We start from the raw sequence: 2240 nt of genomic DNA, 5'->3' as shown, positions 1-2240 counted from the left end.
GTACTACAGTGTCTCCAGCGGGTCGAGCGTTTCCGTGTGGACGGAAGACTTTTTTGCAAACGACTACGGTTCGTTTTCGTCTCGTCTCCGTGTGGACGGGCCTAATACAACTTTATGATTGGATTTAAAATATTTGAAATGCAGCTTAATATTTGTTTAAATTTCTTGTTTGGTGAATCCAACTGTGATGGTGCAGCGCTCGATTGCTCCTCCTTAGTAACATGCTTTAAAAGTGGCTTTAATGTTGAAAAAGCTCTTCATTTTGCTCACACTGCCTGTTACGCAGCACACAGTCTGTTCTGATTGGTCGACCTGCTTAGAGATGTCCCGCCCCCTTAGCCTATCACGCACAATGTGTTGGAGCGCTAGCCAATAGGAGTGTTCCATCTGGATGAAGACCACAGTCTTCCTCACTTCACTTCAGGTTGAGGTACTGCGGCAGCACGTCGTCCCAGAACTCCTCTTCCTCGCCTGCCGCCTGACCTTTGACCCCCGACCTCTGTCTGCTCCTGGGTTTACCTCTCTGGACTCCAGCTGACTTTGTCTTTTGGACAACCTCTTCCTCCTCCTCTTCTTTTTCTCCCTCCTCCTCCTCCTCTTCCTCTGTCTCACTTCCTTCTCCCTCCTCTTCCTCTTCCTCTCCTCCCTCTGCCTTACTTCCTTCATCACTTTCTTCTCCCTCCTCTTCCTCTCCTCCCTTTGTCTCACTTCCTTCTCCCTCCTCTTCTCCCTCTGTCTCACTTCCTTCTCCCTCCTCTTCCTCTCCTCCCTCTGTCTCACTTCCTTCATCACTTCCTTCTCCCTCCTCTGTCTCACTTCCTTCATCACTTCCTTCTTCCTCCTCACTTTCAGACTCTCTTCCTGCGCTCTCTGTCTCATTACTCGAACCTTCCTCTTCCTCCTCTTCATCACTTCCTATGCTCTCTTTTGATTCAGTCTCATCTTCACTTTCACTTCCTGCCGTGCCACTTGCTTCCTCCTCTTCCTCCTCCTCAGCACTGCTCTTATCTTCCTCTTCATCATCCTCTGTTTGAAGAGTGTTGCTGTCTTCTTCTTCTACGCTGTGAATGACTTCCTCTTCCTCATCCTCACTCACCTCCTCTCCTTCATCAGTTTCCTCCTCTGGTTGAAGAGTGTTGCTGTCCTCTTCATCATCTTCATCATCTTCTGTCGCCTTCTCCACGCTGTGACTGACTTCCTCTCCTTCATCTTCATCATCTTCTGTCGCCTTCTCCACGCTGTGACTGACTTCCTCTCCTTCTTCATCTTCATCATCTTCATCATCTTTGGTCACCTTCTCCACGCTGTGACTAAGTTCTTCTTCCTCCTCGTTCTCGCTGACTTCTGCACTTCTACTCTGCTCCCCCTCTTCCTCTCTCTCCTCCTGACTTGTTTCCTTGCTTCCTTCAGGACTCTGAGGGATGATGTTGATGCTCACGGCTGATTTGTGTGTATAGTCTTCAGCGTGAGACTCAGACTGCGTCCTCTCCTCTCTGGACGCCACCTGGTGCATCAGCAGCGCCCCCACTGCGACGGAGGCGGCTCCAGCGACGAGGCCCAGCTTTGACGCCTTTGTCGGAGTTCCCTCCCCAACTTCCGCCTTTATCTCCGCCTCCTTTTGGTTTTTCTCGTTCTTAGATTTCTTCGATAACTCTTTAGATTTGGACCTGACCTCCGATAGACCCTCCTCCTCATTCAGATGAAGTGTGTGTGGAGAGCTGACACTCTGCACCGCGATGGGTTTGCTTTGGACGGCTTTAACTTCTCGTTGAATCTTCCTGATGTCAGGGCTCTTCCTGGCGACCTCCATCAGCGTGTTTGCCCCCGGAGTCGGTCGGAGACGCTGTTTGGATGCCGCCTTCCTAATGTCCGCGATGTTCTTGTTTTTACCGGGTCTCTGCAGCTCCTCCATGGCCAGGACCAGGTTCTCCTGGTTCTGACTGAGAGTAGTCCCCGGGTTCCTCAGCAGCTCCGTGGGTAACGCCCGGCGAGGAGAAACCGCTTTGCTCTCACGAGAAGAGAAACGACTCATCTTAATCTGATCTTTAGAGCTCTTACCCTTCCGCTATCCGTCAGAAAGCAGCGTAGAGAAAGAGGCATGCGTTAGAGAGGAAGAGAGACATGCAGGAAACAGAGAGACAGAGGAAAGGCAGAGAGGAGAAGTACACATCCTTCACTCAAGCAGAACTAAAGAACTTTGAAATGTACTTCAGTAAAAAGTACCCATAACTAGCAGCTGT

The 2240-nt window shown here is 50.4% G+C and overlaps 1 protein-coding gene across 1 annotated transcript in view; it reads right to left on the bottom strand.

Moving 5' to 3' along the window:
* Positions 1–16: 16 nt before the first annotated feature.
* The window catches only part of LOC104949670 (X-linked retinitis pigmentosa GTPase regulator-like), a 16444-nt gene continuing 14220 nt past the window's right edge, over positions 17–2240 (bottom strand). Inside the window, exons 8-9 of the mRNA XM_010776061.1 lie at positions 758–2065; positions 17–607 (exon numbers count right to left, since the gene is read on the bottom strand). Of these exons, the coding sequence (XP_010774363.1) occupies positions 416–607; positions 758–2065 (1500 nt within the window). The 3' untranslated portion in view covers positions 17–415. The remainder of the gene's footprint in view (positions 608–757; positions 2066–2240) is intronic.

Source organism: Notothenia coriiceps, unplaced genomic scaffold (genome assembly GCF_000735185.1).
Source record: "Notothenia coriiceps isolate Sejong01 unplaced genomic scaffold, NC01 NC01_scaffold00016678, whole genome shotgun sequence".
In the NCBI taxonomy this organism is placed as follows: Eukaryota; Metazoa; Chordata; class Actinopteri; order Perciformes; family Nototheniidae; genus Notothenia; species Notothenia coriiceps.
This window is presented reverse-complemented; position numbering and strand designations above follow the sequence as displayed.